Raw genomic sequence first — 22,206 nt, forward strand, 5'->3', positions numbered from 1 at the left:
AGGGGACTTGTCTACTTTCATTCCTTCTAGAATTGATAACACCTGTGTGTAACTAACCTCAATCCGTTCTATTCTAATATCTCATTCCTCTCCTCTACAATATCCTCCTTTTCTTGAGTGAATGCCGTTGAGAAATGTTCATTTAGCACCTCTCTGATCTCTACAGCGTCCACACTCAACTTCCCACTTCTGTCTTTAATCCAAGTCGACACCTACTCGATGCATGTCATGCAGAGGCAGTGTTTGTGTGTGGCGGGTGGGTGGGTGGGTGGGTGGGTGGGTTGGTGGTCCAAGCACCAGCAGGCCTGGATTCTCTCTCAAGCACTGTTTCAGTTAGTAAGTCTGCTCCTCCAGTAAGACTTTTAAAAATTTCACCAAACTTTCACTTATTCTGAAATTCGAAAAATTCCAAAATTTCAAAAACAACAGCTGATCCCGACAATTTTGGATAAAGGATAATCTACACTGCATTATTAAGATGAGTTTTTTAAAAAGTCACAACTAGGGAAAAAATTGGAGGATATTTGAAAATTCAGGCTAGATACGAACATGTAAAGATTATAATGAGCTTTGACAAAGGGTCAGTTAGACTCTAAACGTCAGCTCTTTTCTCTCCGTACAGATGCTGCCAGACCTGCTGAGACTTTCCAGCATTTTCTCTTTTGGTTTCAGGTTCCAGCATCCGCAGAAGTTTGCTTTTATAATGAGCTGTGTCTCTCAACAGACTAAGACATAGCATAGAAGTAGGCCACACAAACTATTGAGCCTGCCCTATCATTCACTGAGATCACAGTTGATCTGATAATTCTCTACCTTGCTTTCCTACCTTTTTCCCCAGAACCCATAAGTGCCAAAATGATTCAAAAACAATCTCAGTCTTGAATATATTTAATGACGCAGCCCTGGCAGTTCTCTACAGTAAAGAATTCCACAGGTTGATCACACAAAAAAAAATCCCTCACCTCTTAAATAGGAGACTCCTTACGTACATTATGACACTAGTCCTAGACTCGCTCTCAAGGGGGAACAACCTCACCATATCTACTCTGGCAAGCCCACTAAGAATCTTCAATGGTTCAATAAGATCTCCTCTTCTTCTAAACTTCAATGAACACAAAACCAACATTCTCAAGTACTCCTCATAAGAAAATCCCTTCATACTTACAATCAGCTGAGGGAATATTTTCTGAATTGCCTCCAATTACAAGATTCCAGGTGAGAGAACCAAAACTGTTCACTGTATTCTGAGGTCTGACTTGTGTCTTGTTTTGACAAGGCTCCCTATATTTGTGGCCCATTTCCTTTGAAATAAAATCCAATAGTCCATTTGCCTTAGTTGGATAATGAACCTGAGGGGTAGCTTTTTGAGATTTAGGAATCCTAAATCTCTCAAAAGAGAAAGACTGCAGAAAGCTAAAACAATATTCTATTTTTTCCATGCTTCCTGCATAAATGCATAACTTATTTTCCAACAATATACAGACAGTCCCCAGGGTGCAAGCATATTCTGCTCTTAAGTCCATTCACAAATCAATTTCTAAGTCAGAACACTATGCAGGCCAATACAAAATAGCTGCTTGTAAACACAAGGAATGTTTATATATTAAATCTTTACACCCTGTAAGCGATCCCATTCATTAGCATGAACATTCAAAAGTCAGGGATCCCCTGCATTTCAACTGCAAGCTTTTGCCTACTCACAATCTATCTATATTTGAGGAGAAACAGTTGAGAAACATAGAATAATACAGCACAGAACAGGCCCTTCGGCCCACGATGTTGTGTCGAACATTTGTCCTAGCTTAAGCACCCATCCATGTACCTATCCAATTGCCGTTTAAAGGTCACCAATGATTCTGACTCTGCCACTCCCACAGGCAGCGCATTCCATGCCCCCACCACTCTCTGGGTAAAGAAACTACCCCTGACATCCCCCCCAAAACTTCATCATATCCAAGTCCCTTTGCAGCCAACAACAGCCCTCCTCATTATCCACAACTCCACCAATCTTCGTATCGTCTGCAAATTTACTGACCCACCCTTTGACTCCCTCTTCCAAGTCAGGAGAGGAAGCTGGTGTGGGTAAACAGGCCCAGAGCGGGAGGCCAGCATGGGGAAATCAGATCTCAGAGAAAACCTACTTTCAAGCAGCTGAGACACAACTGTAAGCTTAGAGCAGAACGGGGATGGTTGTTGGACTGGGGTTTGGTATGGCCGGTCAGACCATGTATGAAACCCCTGCGTTCAGCTATTGCAATGTCATGTTTATATGACTACAATGATTACCCTTTATTAGAATTAGAATTCCTAATCACAGTATGAAAGCAGGCCCTTCAGCCCAACAAGTCCACACCAACCCTACGAAGAGTAACCCACCCATTTCACTAAGGTAAAAACAATGACTGCAGATGCTGAAAATCAAATACTGGATTAGTGGTGCTGGAAGTGCACAGCAGTTCAGGCAGCATCCAACGAGCAGCGAAATCAACGTTTCGGGCAAAAGCCCTTCATCAAGAATAAAGGCAGTGAGCCTGAAGCGTGGAGAGATAAGCTAGAGGAGGGTGGGGGTGGGGAGAGAGTAGCATAGAGTACAACAGGTGAGTGGGGGAGGAGATGAAGGTGATAGGTCAGGGAGGAGAGGGTGGAGTGGATAGGTGGAAAAGAAGATAGGCAAGTCGGACAAGTCAAGGAGACAGTAACTGAGCTGGAAGTTTGGAACTAGGATGAGGTGGGGAAGGGGAAATGAGGAAGCTGTTGAAGTCCACATTGATGCCCTGGGGTTGAAGTGTTCCGAGGCGGAAGATGAGGCGTTCTTCCTCCAGGCGTCTGGTGGTGAGGGAGTGGCGGTGAAGGAGGCCCAGGGCCTCCATGTCCTCGGCAGAGTGGGAGGGGGAGTTGAAATGTTGGGCCACGGGGCGGTTTGGTTGATTGGTGCGGGTGTCTCGGAGATGTTCCCTAAAGCGCTCTGCTAGGAGGCGCCCAGTCTCCCCAATGTAGAGGAGACCACATCGGGAGCAACGGATACAATAAATGATATTGGTGGATGTGCAGGTGAAACTTTGATGGATGTGGAAGGCTCCTTTAGGGCCTTGGATAGAGGTGAGGGAGGAGGTGTGGGCACAGGTTTTACAGTTCCTGCGGTGGCAGGGGAAAGTGCCAGAATGGGAGGGTGGGTCATAGGGGGGTGTGGACCTGACCAGGTAGTCACGGAGGGAACGGTCTTTGCGGAAGGCGGAAAGGGGTGGGGAGGGAAATATATCCCTGGTGGTGGGGTCTTTTTGGAGGTGGCGGAAATGTCGGTGGATGATTTGGTTGATGCGAAGGTTTGTAGAGTGGAAGGTGAGCACCAGGGGCGTTCTGTCCTTGTTACGGTTGGAGGGGTGGGGTCTGAGAGCGGAGGTGCGGGATGTGGACGAGATGCGTTGGAGGGCATCTTTAACCACGTGGGAAGGGAAATTGCGGTCTCTAAAGAAGGAGGCCATCTGGTGTGTCCTATGGTGGAACCGGTCCTCCTGGGAGCAGATACGGCGGAGGCGGAGAAATTGGGAATACGGGATGGCATTTTTGCAAGAGATAGGGTGGGAAGAGGTGTAATCCAGGTAGCTATGGGAGTCAGTGGGTTTGTAAAAAATGTCAGTGTCAAGTCGGTCGTCACTAATGGAGATGGAGAGGTCCAGGAAGGGGAGCGAGGTGTCAGAGATAGTCCAGGTGAATTTAAGGTCAGGGTGGAATGTGTTGGTGAAGTTGATGAATTGCTCAACCTCATCGCGGGAGCACGAGGTGGCGCCAATGCAGTCATCAATGTAGCGGAGGAAGAGATGGGGAGTGGTGCCAGTGTAATTACGGAAGATCAACTGTTCTACATAGCCAACAAAGAGACAGGCATAGCTGGGGCCCATACGTGTGCCCATGGCTACGCCTTTGGTCTGGAGGAAGTGGGAGGATTCAAAGGAGAAATTGTTAAGGGTGAGGACCAGTTCGGCCAAACGAATGAGTGTGTCAGTGGAAGGGTACTGTTGGGTACGTCTAGAGAGGAAAAAACGGAGGGCTTGGAGGCCCTGGTCATGGCGAATGGAGGTGTAGAGGGATTGGATATCCATGGTGAAGATAAGGCGTTGGGGGCTGGGGAAACGGAAGTCTTGGAGGAGGTGGAGGGCGTGGGTGGTGTCTCGAACGTATGTGGGGAGTTCCTGGACTAGGGGGGATAGGACAGTGTCAAGGTAGGTAGAGATGAATTCAGTGGGGCAGGAGCATGCTGAGACAATGGGTCGGCCAGGGTGGTCAGGCTTGTGGATCTTGGGAAGGAGGTAGAACCGGGCAGTGCGGGGTTCCCGGACTATGAGGTTGGAAGCTGTGGGTGGGAGATCTCCTGAGGTGATGAGGTTCTGTATGGTCTGGGAGATGATGGTTTGGTGATGGGGGGTGGGGTCATGGTCGAGGGAACAGTAGGAAGAGGTGTCCTCGAGTTGGCGTTTGGCTTCAGCGGTGTAGAGGTCAGTGCGCCAGACTACCACTGCGCCCCCTTTATCCGCTGGCTTGATGGTGAGGTTGGGATTGGAGCAGAGGGATTGGAGGGCTGCGCGTTGTGAGGGTGAGAGGTTGGAGTGGGGGAGGGGGGACGACAGCTTGAGGCGGTTAATGTCCCGGCTGCAGTTGGAAATGAAGAGGTCGAGGGCAGGTAATAGGCCAGCGCGGGGTGTCCAGGTGGATGCCGTGTGTTGGAGGTGGGCGAAGGGGTCCTCGGAAGGTGGGCGGGAGTCCTGATTGTGAAAGTAAGCTCGGAGGCGACGGAAGAACTGTTCGATGTCACGTCGTGTATTCAATTCATTGATGCGTGGACAAAGGGGGATGAAGGTGAGTCCTTTGCTGAGGACTGATCGTTCATCCTCAGTGAGTGGGAGGTCTGGAGGGATGGTGAAAACTCGGCAGGGCCGGGAGCTGGGATCTGGTGTGGGTGTGGAGCTGGGAGTGGGGTCGGAGCCAGTACCTGGAGTGGGTGTGATGGTGGGGGGAATGGGGGTGGAGGCATGAGCAGGGGTAATGTTGCCCTCGGGGTTCTGGGGTGTGGGTATAGTGACAGTGGGGTCTGTGGGGGCCGTGTCAGCAGAATGCAGGTGAGTGGCGCTGGTGGGGGTGGAAGTGGTGGTGATCATGGCAGTAGGGGTGGTGGAGGTCACTGAGCATGTGGCATCAGCGTTGATGTGAGGGCCGGAAGTGGCTGTGGGAGTGGCCATGATGGGGGCGGAAGTGACATCATCACTCAGCGTGGGGGTGGTAGCTGCGTCAGCCGCATGGCTAATGGCGTTTCCGAGGCCAGGGGAATCTTCTGGAATGTTTGAGGAGTGCTGGTTATGGAGGTGGGTGGATAAAAGTTTGTTGTACTTACAGTTTTTGATGTTTGAGATGGAATTGAAATACTGTTTGTTGAGAGTATGAATTCTCCTGAGGATGTAGTACAGAGTGGGTCCTTTGCAATTCTGAGAGAGTGTGGCCCTCAGCTGAGGCAGGGCTGACTGTAGAGAGGTTAGGTGACGGCGCATTGCTGCAAGCGTGGAGCGGAGGATCCTGAAGGAGAACTGTTGCTGGTGTTTTTGAATCTGTAGTCTGTACTGTTTGTCCTCACTGCCTTTATTCCTGATGAAGGGCTTTTGCCCGAAACGTTGATTTCGCTGCTCGTTGGATGCTGCCTGAACTGCTGTGCTCTTCCAGCACCACTAATCCACCCATTTCACTACCCTAAAGCACCTAACCTACACATCCCTGAACATTTTAGACAATTTAGCATGGCCAACTCACCTAACCTGCACATCTTTGGAGTGTGGGAGGAAACTGGAGCACCCGGAGAAAACCCATGCTGACACAGGTCCGATCAAGGACAGTAATGGGAGACTGTGTATTGAGTTGGAAGAGATAGGAGAGGTTTTGAATGAGTACTTTTCTTCAGTATTTACAAATGAGAGGGACCGTATTGTTGAAGAGGAGAGTGTGAAACAGACTGGTATGCTAGAGGAGATACTTGTTAGGAAGGAAGATGTGTTGGACATTTTGAACAAGTTGAGGATAGACAAGTCCCCCGGGCCTGACGGGATATATCCTAGGATTATGTGGGAAGCAAGAGAGGAAATTGCAGTACCGTTGGCAATGATCTTTTCGTCTTCACTGTCAACGGGGGTGGTACCAGGGGACTGGAGAGTGGCGAATGTTGTGCCCCTGTTCACAAAAGGGAATAGGGATAACCCTGGGAATTACAGGCCAATTAGTCTTACATCGGTGGTAGGCAAAGTCATGGAAAGGGTACTGAGGGATAGGATTTAGGAGTATCTGGAAAGACACTAATCTGCTTGATTAGGGACAGCCAGCACGGATTTGAGAGGGGTAGGTCTTGCCTTACAAGTCTTATTGAATTCTTTGAGAAGGTGACCAAGCATGTGGATGAGGGTAGAGCAGTGGATGTAGTGTACATGGATTTTAGTAAGGCATTTGATAAGGTTCCCCATGGTAGGCTTATGCGGAAAGTCAGGAGGCATGGGATAGAGGGAAATTTGACCAGTTGGATAGAAAACTGGCTAACTGGTCGAAGTCAGAGAGTGGTGGCAGATGGTAAATATTCAGCCTGGAGCCCAGTTACAAGTGGAGTTCTGCAGGGATCAGTTCTGGGTCCTCTGCTGTTTGTAATTTTTATTAATGACTTGGAAGAGGGAGTCGAAGGGTGGCAGTAAATTTGCAGATGATACGAAGATTGGTGGAGTTGTGGGTAGTGAGGAGGGCTGTTGTCGGCTGCAAAGGGACTTAGATATGATGCAGAGCTTGAATTCAATTCCTCTGCTAACGAACGCTAATACACCATAGGCCGCCTTACAAGCTCTATCCACCTGAGTGGCAACTTTCAAAAGAGCAGAGCTGGGCTGAGGAGTGGCAGATGGAGTTCAACCCTGTCAAGTGTGAGGTTGCCCATTTTGGAAGGACAAATAAGAATGCAGCATACAGGGTTAACGGTAGGGTTCTTAGTCAGATGGAGGAGCAGAGGGATCTTTGGGGTCTAATGTTCATAGCTCTTTGAAAGTTGCCACTCAGGTGGATAGAGCTTGTAAGGCGGCCTATGGTGTATTAGCGTTCATTAGCAGAGGGATTGAATTCAAGAGTCGTGAAGTGATGTTGCAGCTGTACAGGGCCTTGGTAAGGCCACATTTGGAGTACTGTGTGCAGTTCTGGTCACCTCATTTTAGGAAAGATGTGGAAGCTTTGGAGAGGGTGCAGAGGAGATTTACCAGGATGTTGCCTGGAATGGAGAATAGGTCGTACGAGGATAGGTTGAGAGTGCTAGGCCTTTTCTCTTTCGAACGACGAAGGATGAGGGGTGACTTGATAGAGGTTTATAAGATGATCAAAGGAATAGATAGAGTCGACAGTCAGAAACATTTTCCCCGGGTACAGTGTGTTACAAGGGGACATAAATTTAAGGTGAAGGGTGGAAGGTATGGGGGGGGGGGGGGGGGGGGGGGGGGGGAGGAGGAGGAGGAGGAATGTCAGGGGTAGGTTCTTTACCCAGAGAATGGTGGGGGCATGGAATGCGCTGCCTGTGGGAGTGGCAGAGTCAGAATCATTGGTGACCTTTAAGCGGCAATTGGATAGGTACATGGATGGGTGCTTAAGCTAGGACAAATGTTCGGCACAACATCGTGGGCCGAAGGGCCTGTTCTGTGCTGTACTGTTCTATGTTCTAATGTGCAAACTCCACAGAGACAGTCACCAGAGGTTGGAATCGAACCCGGGTCCCTAGTGCTATGAGGCAGCAGTGCTAACCACTAAGCCATCGTACTGCCTGTGTTACTTATGTAAGTAATGCAACTACTTTTTTTTAAAATTCTTTTTGTTTCTAGGATTTTTACTTAAGTACTTGTACCTAAGATGACGCCATAAGAGTCCACTTTCTAAATCTTTTCAATGTACTTAAAAATGTGTTGCTGGAAAAGCACAGCAGGTCAGGCAGCATCAAAGGAACAGGAGAATCGACGTTTCGGGCATAAGCCCTTCTTATGCCCGAAACGTCGATTCTCCTGCTCCTTTCATGCTGCCTGAGCTGCTGCGCTTTTCCAGCAACACATTTTTAAGCTATGATCTCCAGCATCTGCAGTCCTCACTTTCTCCTTTTCAATGTACTCCCTACATCTGTACCCAAGTACACATGACATATTCGACTCCTTGTGTCTCCGTACCACTTGCCCTCCTATCTCTACATCATTTGAAAATTCAGTTATATTACATTTACTTTTCTCATCCAAATCATTTATATATATTGTAAATAAATGCGGCCTCAGCACTAAACCCTATAGCACACGAATTACAGGTTGCCATCCTGAAAATGGTCCCCTTACCCTTATACTATTTGTTAGCAGATCCTTTATCCATGCTAATATACTGCCCCCCTGAAACCCAAGCAGAACATTTGCAAACACAAGATCAAGCAGTCTGAATGGTTTCATGAAGGGGAAAATTAGAAACAACAAAAACAAAAAATGCTGGAAAAACTCAGATCTGGCAGTATCTGCGCACAGAAAACAGTGTTAATTTTTCAGGTCCAATGACCCTTCTTCAGAACTGACTGTAGTGATGACAAGTTTGGTATATATGCTGATGATAGAGTGGGGGAAACAATAAGTGGAGATGGAGCCCAGAGAAAGAGAAAAATCACGCCTTATAAACCAGGGGAAGTAACAAGCACCAGAGATAAACGGGAATCAGAAGATGCAATATATTTGGGTTTCAAAAGGCATTCACAATGTGCCACACAAAACATTAATAAATAAATTTTAGAAGTATGATGTGGAGGTGCCAGCATGGGACTGGGGTGGACAAAGTAGAAGCCACACGACACCAAGATTAGTCCAACAGGTTTATTTAAAATACACGTTTTTTGGGCATAGCTCCTTCATCAGGTGAAGTGAGAGAGAAGAGCACACAGACACAGACTTTATAGGCAAAGAAATCAAAAGATCATACAACTGGTAACAGAAGACTGTCAAATAACTTCTGCATCCTTATACACTAGTCTTCAAGATCTAATGGTCAGCATTTTATTAGCTACCTTGAATATTTCCAGTTTGTGTCATTTTAAAGGTCTATGTACCTGAACCTACAAGTCCCTTTGGACATCCATTATATTTAACTTCATTCCATTTAGAAAGTCCCCTGATCCATCCTTTTTCAGTCCACTCACCAGTTGTATGATCTTTTGATCTCTGCCTATAAATTCAGTGTCTGTGTGCCCTTCTCTCTCACTTCAATTAGTTCTATTTGCTAGCGTTTAGTCTATATCCCTCAAAACCCTACTTATTCATGCACCCATCCAGATGCCTTTTAAATGTTGTAATTGTACCAGCCTCCACCACCACCTCTGGCATCTCATTCCATATACACATCACACTCTGCGTGAAAAAGTTACCTGCTAGGTTGCTTTGAAGTTTTTCCACACTCACTTTAAACCTATGCCCTCTAATTTTGGACTGCCCTACGCTAGGGTAAAGAGACTATTCACTCTGTCCATGCACCTCAAACGTCTATTAAGTCTTCCCTAATCCTCAAATGTTCCACGGAAAATAGCTCCAGCTTATTCAGCCTTTCCGAATAGCTTAACCCCTCCAACCCTGGCAACATCTTTGTAAATCTTTTCTGAACCCTTTCAAGTTTCACAATATCTTTCCTATAGCAGAGAGACCATAACTGAACGCAGTATGCCAAAAGTGGCCGAACCAATGTCCTGAACAGCTGCAACATGACCTCCTAACTCCAATACTCAATGCACTGACCAATAAAGGAAAGCATACCAAATGCCGTCTTCAATATCTTATCTACCTGTGACTCCACTTTCATGGAGCTATGAACTTGCACTCCAAGGTCTCTTAGCTCAGCAACACTCCCCAGGACATTACCATTAAGTGTTTAAGTCCTGCCCCACTTTGCTTTTCCAAAATGCAACACCTCACATTTATCAAAATTAAACTGCATGTGCCTTTCCTCAACCCATTTGCTCATCTGATCAAGATCCCCTTGTAATCTGACATAAACTACTTCTTTGTCCACTCCACCCACCAATTTTGGTGTCATCTGCAAACTTACTAAACATACCTCCTATATCCACATCCAAATCATTTATGTAGATGACAAGCAGTGAACCCAGCACCAATCATTGCAGTACACCGCTGATCACAGGCCTCGGAAAAGCAACCCTCCATTACTGTCTCCTACCCTCGAGCCAATTTTGTATCCAAATGGCCAGTTCTCCCTGTATTCCATGTGATCTAGACAACATCTACCGTTCTGCCTTCAATCTTCTTTGCCACTTCTTCAAAAAGCTCAATCAGCTAGTGAAATAATTTCCCCACGCACAAAGCCAAGTTGACTATCCTTAATCAGTCTTTGCCTTTCCAAATACATGTAAATCCTGTCCTTCAGAATCCCTTCCAACAACTGACCCACCACTGACATCAGGCTCACCGATCTATAGCTCCCTGGCTTCTACTTACACCCTTTTTAAGTAATAGTATGTTAGCCACTGTCCAGTCTTCCAGCATCTCCTCCATGGCTTTGATGATACAAATAGCTCAACAAGGGGCCCGGCAATCACTTCCCTTGCTTCCCACAAACGTCTAGGGGACACCTGATCAGGTCCCAAGTATTTATCCACCTTTGTGTGTTATAAGATCTCCAGCATCTCTTTTGTCATATGGACACTTTTAAAGACATCACCATTTACTTCCCCAAGTTCTTGAGCTTCCATATCCTTCTCCACAGTAAACATTAATGCAAAATACTCGTTTAGTATCTCACCCATCTCCTGCAGTTCCACACATAGGCAACCTAGCTGATCTTTAAGGGGCGTTATTCTCTCCCTAGCTACTCTTTTGTCCTTAATAAATTTGTAGAATCCCTTTGGATTCTCCTTAACCCTATGTACCACAGCTATCTCATTTCCCCTTTTCATCCTCTAGGTTCCCCTATGAATGGCAGAACACAAAGCAGCTCAGAGGGAGAGAGTAATTTTGGATCACTTGAAAAAGGTTAATAAGGGAGTTAAGGCTGCATACAGGACGCTTGCCTTTCAGAGTCATGGTATAGGTAATAAGAGCAGGAAGGCTATTTTGGAGCTGTACAGAATTGTGGTGAGGCCACAGCAGGAATACTGTGTGCAATTCTGGTTACTGCAGGATAGGAAGAGCATTACTGCATTGGAGGGGGAGGTGCAGAAGATATTTATGGAGATGTTGCTTGGAATACACCAGGCTATGAAGAGATGTTGGATAAGATCAGATTGCTTTCTTTGGAACAGAACAGAGAGATGGGACCCAATTCAGGTGTACAGGGTCACGAGACATGGACAAGGTAGGTTAGAAACAGCTGTTTCCATAAGACAAAAAATTAGGCCATTCAGCCCATCGAGTCTACTCCACCATTCAATCACAGCTGATAAGTTTCTCAACCCCATTCTCCCACTTTCTCTCCAAAACCCTTGATCCCCAAGAATACCTCAGTCTTAAATATACTCAATGATCTGACACACTTCTGTGCCAGTGAATTCCATGGATTCACCACTCTCTGGCTGAAGACATTTCTCCTTATCTCAGTTCTAAAATGACTTCCCTTTACTCTAAGCCCTCAGATCCTAGTCTCACCTACCAATGGAAACATCTTCCCAACATCTATGCAGTCCAGGACATTCAGTATTCTGCATGTTTCAATTAGATCCCTCCTCATACTTCTAATCTCCATTGAACATAAAGCAAGAGTCGTCAAATGCTCCTCATATGTTAAGCTGTTCATTCCTGGGACCATTCTTGTGAACCTCCTCTGAACACGCTCTGGGGCCAGTACATCCTTCCTGAGATATGGGGCCCAAAACTGCGCACAATAGGGTCTGACCAGAGTCTTAGAGCCTCAGAAGTACATCTCTACTTTTATATTCAAGTCCTCAAACTAAATGCCATCATTGCATTTGCCTTCTTAACTACTGATTCAACCTGCGAGTTTGCCTTGAGCAAATCCTAGACTAAGATTTCCAAGTGTCTCTGCACTTCAGACTTCTGAATTTTTTTCCCCTGTTTAGAAGAGTCCATGCCCCTAGTTCTTCCTACTAAAGTGCATGATCTCACACTTTTCCACGTTGTACTGCATCTGCCATTCCTGATTAAGGGCTTTTGCCCGAAACGTCGATTTCGCTGCTCATTGGATGCTGCCTGAACTGCTGTGCTCTTCCAGCACCACTAATCCAGTATCTGCCACTTCTTTGTCCACTCCCCTAACTTGTCCAAATCCTTCTGCAGCCTCCCTGCGTCCTCAATGCTACCTATCTTTGTATTGTCTGCAAACATAGCCAGAATGTCCTCAGTTCCTCCATCTATATTGTTAATGTATAATAAAGTGAAAAGTTGTGGTCCCAGCCTTGTGAAACACCACTTGTCACCAGCTGCTATCCATTCTCAAAGGGTTAATACCAAGGAAGCATGAATTTTAAGGAGAAGGACAGGAGATTTAGAGGGAATCTGAAGAAAGATTCTCATCCAAAGTGATGGGAATCTGGAACACTGCCTGGGAGGAAACCTCACAATCTTTCAGAAATACCTGGACAAGCAACTGAAATGTTGTAACATTCAATGCTATGGGCAAGGTGCTGGAAATTGGGACTCACTGAATCACTTCAGCCCAGACAACATCTTGGTGAATCTGAAACAAAAGCAAACTGCTGGAAAATCAGCAAGACTGGCAGAAAAAAAAGAGTTAACATTCCGGGCCAAGTGACTCTTCTTCAGAACTGAGGATTCTGAAGAATGATTACTCAACCTGAAATATTAACTCTGCTTTCTCTACACAGATGCTGTCAGCCTTGCTGAGCTTTTCCAGCAATTTGTTTTTGTTTCTGATTAACAGCATTCACAACTGTTTCCACTTTTATCTTGAAGAATCACTTCTGCACCCTCGCTTGTGTAATTACATCCCTGGTGACCAAAACTACACACTACTCTACCAGTGACCTAAATGACATTATATCTGTTTTTATTATTAACCGCCTTACTTTTCTTATTCAATGTCTTGACTAATAAAAGCAAGAATTCATATGTCTTCCTACCTATCATACCTATCTGTTCTGCTGCTTTCAAAGGATCTATAGGCATTCACAATGTTCCTCTGGCTCTATATTTCATACAGTCCAATAATTTATCCTGTACTTCATTACCTAGTTAGTCCTTTCAAATTAACCATCTCTCACTTTTCAGGATTAAATTCCAATTTCCAGTGTTTGGCACCCCTAATCAGTCAGTCAATATCCTCCTGTCGGCAAAGGCTTTTTCTTCACCCTCGCTATTTACCACACCATCAATTTTCACGTCATCTGCAAATTTGTGGTTCAAGTCTCCATATTATAGAGGTTAACAAAATAATGAAGGGCATGGATATGGTGAATAGACAAGGTACTTTCCAAGGGATGGGGAGGTCCAAAGGTTGAGGGTGAGGGTAGGAAAGATTTAAAAGGAACCCAAGGGGTAACTTTTTCATGCAAAGGGTCATGGGTGCATGGAATTAGCTGACAGAGGAAGTGAAGGAGGCTGGTATAATTACAACATTTAAAAAGGCATCTGGATGGGTTTATGAATAGGAAGGGTTGAGCGCGATACGGACCAAGTACTGGCAAATGGGGCTAGATTAATTTAGGATATCTGGTCAGCATGGACGAGTTGGACCAAAGGGTCCGTTTCAGTGCTGCCCATCTCTATGTGCGTCTAGGTCATTAACGTACACTACTGAGCAATTTCACATCTTACTCCACCTATCAACTCTTTCCCATTCACTTCACCGATCAATATCCCTTTGCAGACATCTTATGTTGCTTCACATTTAATAACTTGCCTATCTTTGCAAAAATAATCTGCAAATTGAATTGCAAGTGGTTTTTTCACAAACAAATAACAGAAATTGCTGGAAAACACTGAGCAGGCTTGAAAGCATCTATGTAAAGAAAGGACGTAGAACAGCAGCACATTACAGGCCAGGCCCTTTGGCCCACGATGTTGTGTTGGCCTTTTATCCTACTCTTAAGACCAGACTAACCTATATATCCTTGATTGTACTAACTTCCATGTGCATATCCAAGAGTTGCTTAAAATGTCCCTAATGTATCTGACTCTACTACCACCGCTGGCAGTGCATTCCACGCACCCACCACTCTGTGTAAAGAACCTACCTCTGACATTTCCTAAAAATCTTTCTCTAATTACCTTAAAATTATGCCCCATCATGACAGACATTTCTGCCATGGGTAAAAGTCTCTAGCCATCCACTCTATCTATGCCCCTCAACATCTTGAACACCTCTATCGAGTCACCTCTTATCCTTCTTCACCTCAGATGAGAAAAGCCCTAGCTCCTTCAACCTTTCTTCACAAGCCATGCCCTCCAGTCCAGATAGCATCCTGGGAAACCACCTCCGCACCCTCGCTAAAGCTTCCACATCTTTCCTATGATGAGTAACCAGAACTGAACACAATATTCCAAGCGTGATCCAGATACAGAGCTGCAGCATAACATCAGAGAAAGTGAGGACTGCAGATGCTGGCGATCAGAGTAACCTTGCGGCTCTTAAACTCAAGCCCCCGTTAATGAAAGCCAACACACCAAACGCCTTCTTAACAACCCTATCAACCTGGGTGGACCGAGGGACATGCACTCCAAGATCGTTCTATTCCTCCACAATGCGAAGAATCCTGCCTTTAATCCTGTATTTTGCATTCAAATGAGACCTTCCAAAGTGAATGACTTCACACTTTTCCAGGTTAAACTATCTGCCACTTATCGGCCCAGTTCTGCATCCTGTCAATGTCTTGTTGCAACCTACTATCTCCACATATCCACAACTCCACCAACCTTTGCGACATTGGCAAACTTACTAGCCCACCCTTTCACTTCCTCATCCAAATCATTTGAAAAACAAAAAAAAAAGCGCTAGAAAATCTCAGCAGGCCCATGAACACTTGAAGATGTCAACGGTTGTCGAGTAATACTTCCACGGGGGTGGTATGAGGCAGCAGTAGCGCGGGCAGCAGCCGGGGGCAGACAGCAAGGCTGCATAGCAATTTGGAGCTGGCATGGTCCATGTAGGTACCAACAATAAAAGTAGAAAGAGGAAACAGGTTATTCTGGGGAAAAATGAGCAGCTAGGGAATAAATTAAGAATCTGAAGCAAAACAGTATTACTCTCCAGATTACAACCTGAGCCACCAGCTAATTGGTACAGGGTCAAAAAGATTAGAGGTAAACGTGCAGCTCAAAAGGTTGAGCATGGAACGGTACAGCACAGCAACAGATCCGTTAGTCCACCAAGGCTGTGCTGACAATGACACCATTCTAAACTGCATCTGCCTACATACAGCATGTATCCCTCTGTCCCCTGCCTGTTCACGTGTCTGTGTAAATGCCTCTTAAATGTTACTTTTATATCTGCTTCTACCACCTCTCGGAGCAGCAAGTTCCGGGCACCTACCACCTTCTGTGCAAATAATAGTTTCTCACATATCTCATTTAAACTTTCTCCCTCTCACTCAAAACTTACGCTCCTAAGTATGAGACATTTCAATTCTATCCATGTCTCTCATGATTTTATATATATCAAATCAGCCCTCAGCCTCTGACACTATAACAAAAGCAATCAAAGTTTATCCAACTTATCTTTATAGCTAATACACTTCAATCCAGGCAACCTGCTGTAAACCTGTTTTGCAACCGCTCTCAAGCCTCTGGTGTGGCAACCAAAACTGCACACAATACTTCAAATTGTGACCAAGTGAAGTCTTATACCAGCTAAAAAAGGACTTGGCCACTTTTATACTCAATGCTCCAAATGACGAAGGCAAGTACTCTGTATGCCTTCTTTACCACCTTATCTACTTTATGTTGCCACTTTCAGGAAGTTATGTAATTGTACCCTAAGATCCCTCCATATATCCCACATTCCAAAGATGCATATGTTAGGTGAATTGGCCATATTAAATTGTCCACAGTGTTCAAGCATGTGTAGGTTAGGTGCATTAGTCTGGGGTAAATAAAGTATAATAGGCTAAGGGAACGGGGTCTGGGTGGGTTACTCTTCGGAAGGTTGATGTGGACTTGTCAGGCCAAAGGTCCCGTTTCCACACTGAAGGGATTCTATAATTCTATGATTCTCTTCTTTGTTCAATACCAAATTGAAGTATTCATTAAGGGTGTCACCCACTTCCTCTGACTCCGCACAAATTTCCTTGTCTGCCCTCAAGCAACCTACCCTTTTCCTCGTTGGCCTCTTGTTCCTAGTACCTCGAGTCTGCGAGAAATGGATTTGAATTCATAGGACATTGGTGCCAATGCTGGGAAAGGTGGGCGGCACGGTGGCACAGTGGTTAGCACTGCTGCCTCACAGCGCCAGAGATCCGGGTTCAATTCCCGCCTCAGGCGACTAACTGTGTGGAGTTTGCACGTTCTCCCCGTGTCTGTGTGGGTTTCCTCCGGGTGCTCCGGTTTCCTCCCACAGTCCAAAGATGTGCAGGTCAGGTGAATTGGTCATGCTAAAATTGCCCGTAGTGTTAGGTAAGGGGTAAAGGTAGGGGTATGGGTGGGTTGCGCTTCGGCGGGGCGGTGTGGACTTGTTGGGCCGAAGGGCCTGTTTCTACACTGTAAGTAATCTAATCTAATCTAATCTAATCTTCCAATGTGACAGGCTCCACTTGAACATGTGAATCACATAACTAAGGCTGTAGATGGAGCTTTAAACAGAATAGAAGTAGATTGATGGAGGTGAAGACAGTGAGGCGGGGGTAGTTGCATTAAATTAGAAAATCAAAGTTGAAGGAGCAGGAATATTAGTCACAAGTCTGAGTGCTTTCAGAAAACAAAAGCAAGAGATAGAAGGCGTGAACATCATCCCACACCAAGATATCATACAAGACTCTGGTAATTTGAGAACAGAACAAATTTAAAACCTTTGTTTCTGAATGCACAAAGCATTTGGAATAGAATTGAGTTAACAGCACAAATAAAGGTAAATGGCTATGATTTGGTGTTGATTATTGAGACTGATGGTAGGGATAACAGGTTTGGGAATCAAATATCCAAGGATGTACTGTTACAGAAGGATAGGCAGGAAGAAAAGAGGGAGGAGGATAACTTTGTTCGATAGAGAGGTGTGCTGTAGAGTCATAAAAATGTACAGCACGGAAACAGACCCTTCAGTCCAACCCATCCATGCTGATGGGATATCCCAACCCAATCTAGTCCCACCTGCCTGCACCTGGTCCATATCCCTCCAAACCCTTCCTATTCATGTACTCATCCAAATGCCTTTTTAAATGTTGCAATTGCACTAGCCTCTGCCACTTCCTCTGGCAGCTCATTCCATACACGTACCATCCTCTGCGTGAAAAAGTTGCCCCTTAGGTCTCTTTTAGATCTTTCCCCTCTCACCCTAAACCTATGCCCTCTAGTTCTACACTTCCCCCCCACCCCAGGGAAAAGACTAAGTCTATTTATTTTATCCATGCCCCTCATGATTTTATAAACCTCTACAATGTCACCCCTCAGCCTCCGACACTCCAGGGAAAACAGCCCCGACCTATTCAACCTCTCCCTATAGCTCAAATCCTCCACTGGAGATCAAGGTGTAGAATCAGTTTGCACTGATATAAAGGAAATAGCAAGGGAAAGAAATTCTACAGTGGGGCATAGTATAAACCAGGGAATATAGAGGGCTTTTATGAAAGGTACAGAAGTGATCCTAGATAATTTTAACATGCATACAGACTGGATTAATCTCACTGGCAACAGCAGCCTTGAGGGAGAGTTCATTGCATGTGTTATAGATTGTTTAGTGGAGTAATATGTTGTGGAATCAAATGGACATCAAACTATTCTGGATTTTGTGTTGCATAAGTGAGGTGGGAGTAATTAATGATCTCATAGTGAAAGATCCTCTCCAGAAGAGCGATCACAGCATGCTGGAGTCCTACACTGGCATCCTGGAGTTAAACAAAGGTAATTACCCTTCTGAGACCTCTGACTGGACCTGAAACATTAACTCTGCTTTCTCTCCACAGATGCTGTGAGACTTGCAGTGTTTTCCCAGAATTTTAATTAGCACTGAATTGAAGGGCTATGGAGAGTGGGCAGGTAGTAGAGTTGAGTTGAGTCACAGCGATAGTCAGACAGACTCAAAAGGGGCTGAATTGCTCCACCTGCTCCTAAGTGGCACGATAGCAGAGTGGTTAGCGCTGCTGCATCACAATGCCAGGAACCTGGATTCGATTCCAAACTCAGGCAACTGGGTAGGGTTTGCACATTTTCCCAGTGTCTGAGAGAGTTTTCTCCTATTTTTCAAAGATGTGGCATTTAGATGGATTTGCCATGTTAAATTGCCCATTGTGCCCAGCAATGGGCAGGCTAGATAGATTGTCTATGGGAAATGCAGGGTTATAGGATGTGGTGGTGGTTTTGCGGGCGGGGGTGGGAGTGTGGGTGGTGGGAGAGGGCCCAAGTCTGGGTGGAATAACTTCAGAGGGTTGGTGTGAGTTTGATGGAACAATTGGTCTGCTTCCACACTGTAGGGATTCTACGATTTTATTATTCTTTTGTTCTATACTCATTTGGAATACAGATTGTGGGCCAAATGACCTTTGAACCATAACAATTCTATATTTCTCTATAGTTTAGTAATAAAATCATAGTGATTCCACTGAAATTTACAACACTCTTAAAAGGATGAAGATGTGGTAAGGGTGTATCCCCAGGTCAGGTACTGAATACTGAACTAAAAAAATATGAATAGTGCAGCATGATCCAGGGTTGAATGGCCTGCTTATGTTATGTCCCTACAGCATTGAAGATGTGCTCGTAAACAACCATGCACCTCGCCAAGCTCTTCCAGTACAGCTGCAACATTGATATTCAGAGCAAAAAAGTTATTGTCCATAGAAACAGGACAAAAATACAACTGACAAATTACCACATCAATTTGCTCTCTATTATATGAACCTCCTGACTTTAGCTCTTTTTGCCCACGTTTGGTTCAAGACTGAAAATGAGATTTGGAGCCAAGTGACCCTGTGGAATCTAAACATGACTGTCATTGAGCAGCTTCTGGATGAGCAAGCAGAATTTGACAGTACTACCAACAACTTTTGTCACTTTGCTGGTGGTTAAGAGTAAACGTATAGTCAATAATTGGCAGGGTTGAATTTGTCTAACTTTTTTTGTCAACAGCAAATAACTGGGCACGTTGCTTCATTATTGTGTGCATTCCAGTGCTGAAGCTATAGTGAAACAGCTCTGCTAGTTCTGGAGCACAAGCCTTCAGACTACAGCAAAGATGTTGTCAGGACTATTAGCCTTTGTTGGGCAAACAAAACAGAAGCAAACTGGGAGGTGTAGTGGACAGCAAAGAAGGTTACCTCAGATCACAAGGGATCTTGATCAGATGGGCCAATGGGCTGAGGAGCAGATGGAGTTTAATTTAGATAAATGCGAGGTGCTGCATTTGGGAAAAGCAAATTTTAGCAGGACGTATACACTTAATGGTAAGGTCCTAGGGAGTGTTGCTGAACAAAGGGACTTTGGAGTACAGGTTCAAAGCTCCTTGAAAGTAAGAGTCGCAGGTAGATAGGATAGTGAAGACAGCGTTTGGTATGCTTTCCTTTATTGGTCAAGAGTATAGAGGACAGGAGTTGGGAGGTCATGTTGCAGCTCTACAGGACATTGGTTAGACCACTTTTGGAATACTGTGTGCAATTCTGGTCTCCTTCCTACTGGAAAGATGTTGTGAAACTTGAAAAGGTTCAGAAAAGATTTACAAGGATGTTGCCAGAGTAGGAGAATTTGAGCTATAAGGAGAGGCTGAATAGGCTGGGGCTGTTTTCCCTGAAGTGTTGGAAGCTGAGGGGTGACCTTATAGAAGTTTGTAAAATCATGGAGGGGCATGGATATGATAAATAGACAAGATATCTTCCTTGCAGTGGAGGAGTCCTGAACTAGAGGACATAGGTTTAGGTTTAGGGTGAGAAGGGATAGATATAAAAGAGACCTATGGGGCAACGCTTTCATGCAGAAGGTGGTACATGTAATGGAATGAGCTGCCAGAGGAAGTGATGGAGGCTAGTACAATTGCAACATTTAAAAGGCATCTGGATGGGTATATGAATAGGAAGCATTTGGAGGGATTTGGGCCAGGTGTTGGCAAGTGGGACTAGATTGGGTTGGGATATCTGGTCGGCAAGGACAAGTTAGACCAAAGGGTCCATTTCCATACTGTACATCTGTGACTATGACTCGAAAAGAAAAAGTTAAACTGCTTTACGTGAAAGGGTAATAAAAAGCCTTAACATAGTCTGACACTCTGGTGAACATCATCCAAAACATTCATGGTATTCAAAATGTAATCAAGGTTGAACTGGAATGGTTAAGTTAGTTATTGGATGGATAAGCTTCAGGTGGTAAATCACTTGGTCAACAATGTAAGCTCTGCACTACAAAACAAACATAACATTGAAGGAGATGAAACATTACAAAGTGACAACCTTTGCTGTCTAGAGAATAAGACAATACTTACATATGATCGGTGGAGACTTGGCTGAGGCTGTGTACTAACTGTGAGACAAGACTCTCGTCCCTACAACCCATGAGACAATTTACATCTTCAGCAATTCTCCCTCCAAACAGCAAGCTTTTGGTTGTGGTAGCAGGCAGCGGGGAGGGAAGTGGAAGCTGATTCAATACTGTTCAGGAAGAAAAAAGAAAACCCATTGAGCAATCTAACAACTGCAAGTATTACATGTTGCTATCAAAACATATTTAAAGTCTCAAAAAACAAAATAAGCTGACAAAGAAACAAATGTTGTCATTTATCAGCTCAACTAATTTATAACTTGGATCCTTTTACATTTCTCTCACATTCCATTTCCAAAGCATCCATCTAAACCAAACGATATAGTAACAAATTTACATGACAAGTTACTGGTGTAGACTGGGATCTATATACTGTTTTAATGACAATTTAACAACAAGATGAAGCGGCGGCGGCTGCCGCCATCTGGCCCTTCAAATCTGCTCTGCCATTCAATAAGATCATTTGCAGCACAAACTAAAACGATCTTAATAAATTTTACAATAAAGTTGAAATCTTGAAATACAGGCAGTTACAAAATTAAACATTTTCAGCAGGACGAGGATGCAGGAAACAGACTTGGAAAAAGGGGCAATGTTTCATGCACAGCTTGGGAAAAAAAAGAGCTGATTGAATGGGGCATTATTTTCATGAGAACATACAGCAATAATAGTTGAGCGTCAATCTTAGTTGTCACATTCAGCAGGCAGATGTATTGGCTAGTACACTGCCATTGGAATGCAACAGATATTAGCAGTCTCCATAATCTTTCTCTCCTTCATGAAAATGATGGAATTTAACAGTTACGTGTCAGGTTCGTTCTTCCAAAATACGTACAAGACAAGGGAGTTGTAAATGAATCACAGGACACTAAGAAGCTCAGAGAAACAGAGGGATCTTGGGATGCCTATCCACAAATCCCTGAAAGTAGCAGGGCTGCTTAAATGGGGAGTTGATGCATTCCCCATGAAGGGCTTATGACCAAAACGTTGACTCTCTTGCTCCTCAGATGCAGCCTGACCTGCTGTGCTTTTCCAGCACCACACTTTTCGACTCTAATCTCCAGCATTTACGGTCCTCACTTTCACTTAGTTGAAGCATACATGGTGCTCATCTCTATTGGTTGTGGCATGGATTAAAGAGCAAGGTGATCATGTTGGAGCTGTACAGAATTTTAGTTAGGCCACAGCTGGAGGACCATGCATAGACCTAGTCACTGCACTTTAGGAAGGATGGCATTGTACTGGAGAGGTTGCAAAGGAGATTCATCAGGATATTGCCTGAGATGGAGCATTTCACCTATGGAGAGATTCTTTTCTTTGGAGCAGAAAAGGCGTTGGCGGGAGGGTGGGGGGTGGGGGGAGAAGAATCCTGTTAGAGGTCAAAAGGATTATCGGAAGCATGGACAGAGTAGAATAAATAATAGCTGTTCTTAGTTAAAAGGATTAAATAACAAGGGGACAGATTTTTAAAGTGAAACTAAGTTAGCTAGAAGGGAATTTGAGGAAAACTGTTTTCACCTAGAGGGTAATGGGGGTT

At 44.8% G+C, this 22,206-nt stretch overlaps 1 protein-coding gene across 5 annotated transcripts in view; it reads right to left on the minus strand.

Annotated features, from left to right (window-relative positions):
- Window positions 1-22,206, minus strand: part of LOC140493806 (nipped-B-like protein) — a 523,989-nt gene that overhangs the window by 393,430 nt on the left and 108,353 nt on the right. For all 5 annotated transcript variants that reach the window (XM_072592747.1, XM_072592718.1, XM_072592708.1 and 2 more), the window contains exon 3: window positions 20,614-20,779. In XM_072592747.1, coding sequence (XP_072448848.1) covers window positions 20,614-20,779 — 166 coding nt within the window. The remainder of the gene's footprint in view (window positions 1-20,613; window positions 20,780-22,206) is intronic.

The sequence above is a fragment of the Chiloscyllium punctatum genome, chromosome 2, assembly GCF_047496795.1.
Source record: "Chiloscyllium punctatum isolate Juve2018m chromosome 2, sChiPun1.3, whole genome shotgun sequence".
Taxonomy (NCBI): Eukaryota; Metazoa; Chordata; class Chondrichthyes; order Orectolobiformes; family Hemiscylliidae; genus Chiloscyllium; species Chiloscyllium punctatum.